Below are 925 nucleotides of genomic sequence, written 5' to 3' on the forward strand. Positions count from 1 at the left end.
CCTGTCTCAGATGTCCCTCAGATGTTGCTCCCCCTGTCTCAGATGTCCCTCAGATGTCCCTCCTCCTGTCTCATATGTCCCTCAGATGTCCCTCCTCCTGTCTCAGATGTCCCTCAGATGTTGCTCCCCCTGTCTCAGATGCTCTTCCTCCTTTCTCAGATGTTCCTCCTCCTGTCTCAGATGTTCTGCCTCCTGTCTCAGATGTTCTGCCTCCTGTCTCAGATGTCCCTCCTCCTGTCTCAGTTGTCCCTCCTCCTGTCTCAGATGTCCCTCCTCCTGTCTCAGATGTCCCTCCTCCTGTCTCAGATGTTCCGCCTTCTGTCTCAGATGTTCCGCCTCCTGTCTCAGATGTTCCGCCTCCTGTCTCAGATGCTCCTCCTCCTGTCTCAGATGCTCCTCCTCCTGTCTCAGATGCTCCTCCCTCTCCTGGTTCCAGGTGTGTTCAGAGGAAACCCTGGAGGAGATCCTTCAGCGTTACTTGCGCTACAACGCCCACGCCTGCAGCTACACCTGGAAGTTTGATGGAGCCATCCTGGACATGAAGAAGACTCTGAGTGAGAATGGACTTCCTGATGAAGACCTGGAACTGGATCAGCTGAGACTGGACCGAGACGCCTTTGTCCCCGCTGTCCTCCTCCATTTCAACGATGACCTCACAGAGGGATGATGTCACCTGATGGACATCTGGACATTGTTACATCACAGAGACAATGACCTGGTTCTGGTTCTCCTGCAGGACCCCTCACAGTCAGTCCAGAGGTTCTGAGGTCCAAAACCTGAACAGTTCTGGGTTGTGATGATACGTTTGAGTAAAATCCTTCCTGTGGAGGAAATACATCCATCAGAACCAGAACCTTCTGAAGAACTTTTAATAAACGTGTTCTGATAACCTCTTTTAAAGTTTTGGGTCTGTTTGAATGGTTCT

At 51.6% G+C, this 925-nt stretch overlaps 1 protein-coding gene across 1 annotated transcript in view; it reads left to right on the forward strand.

The window, feature by feature from the left end:
* Positions 1-667, forward strand: part of LOC119410452 (cytochrome b5 domain-containing protein 1) — a 3839-nt gene extending 3172 nt beyond the window's left edge. The window contains exon 4 of the mRNA XM_037677352.1: positions 437-667. Within this exon, the coding sequence (XP_037533280.1) occupies positions 437-667 (231 nt within the window). The remainder of the gene's footprint in view (positions 1-436) is intronic.
* The last annotated feature ends 258 nt before the right edge of the window (positions 668-925 follow it).

Source organism: Nematolebias whitei, chromosome 1 (genome assembly GCF_014905685.2).
Source record: "Nematolebias whitei isolate Nwh7 chromosome 1, NemWhi1, whole genome shotgun sequence".
NCBI lineage: Eukaryota > Metazoa > Chordata > Actinopteri > Cyprinodontiformes > Rivulidae > Nematolebias > Nematolebias whitei.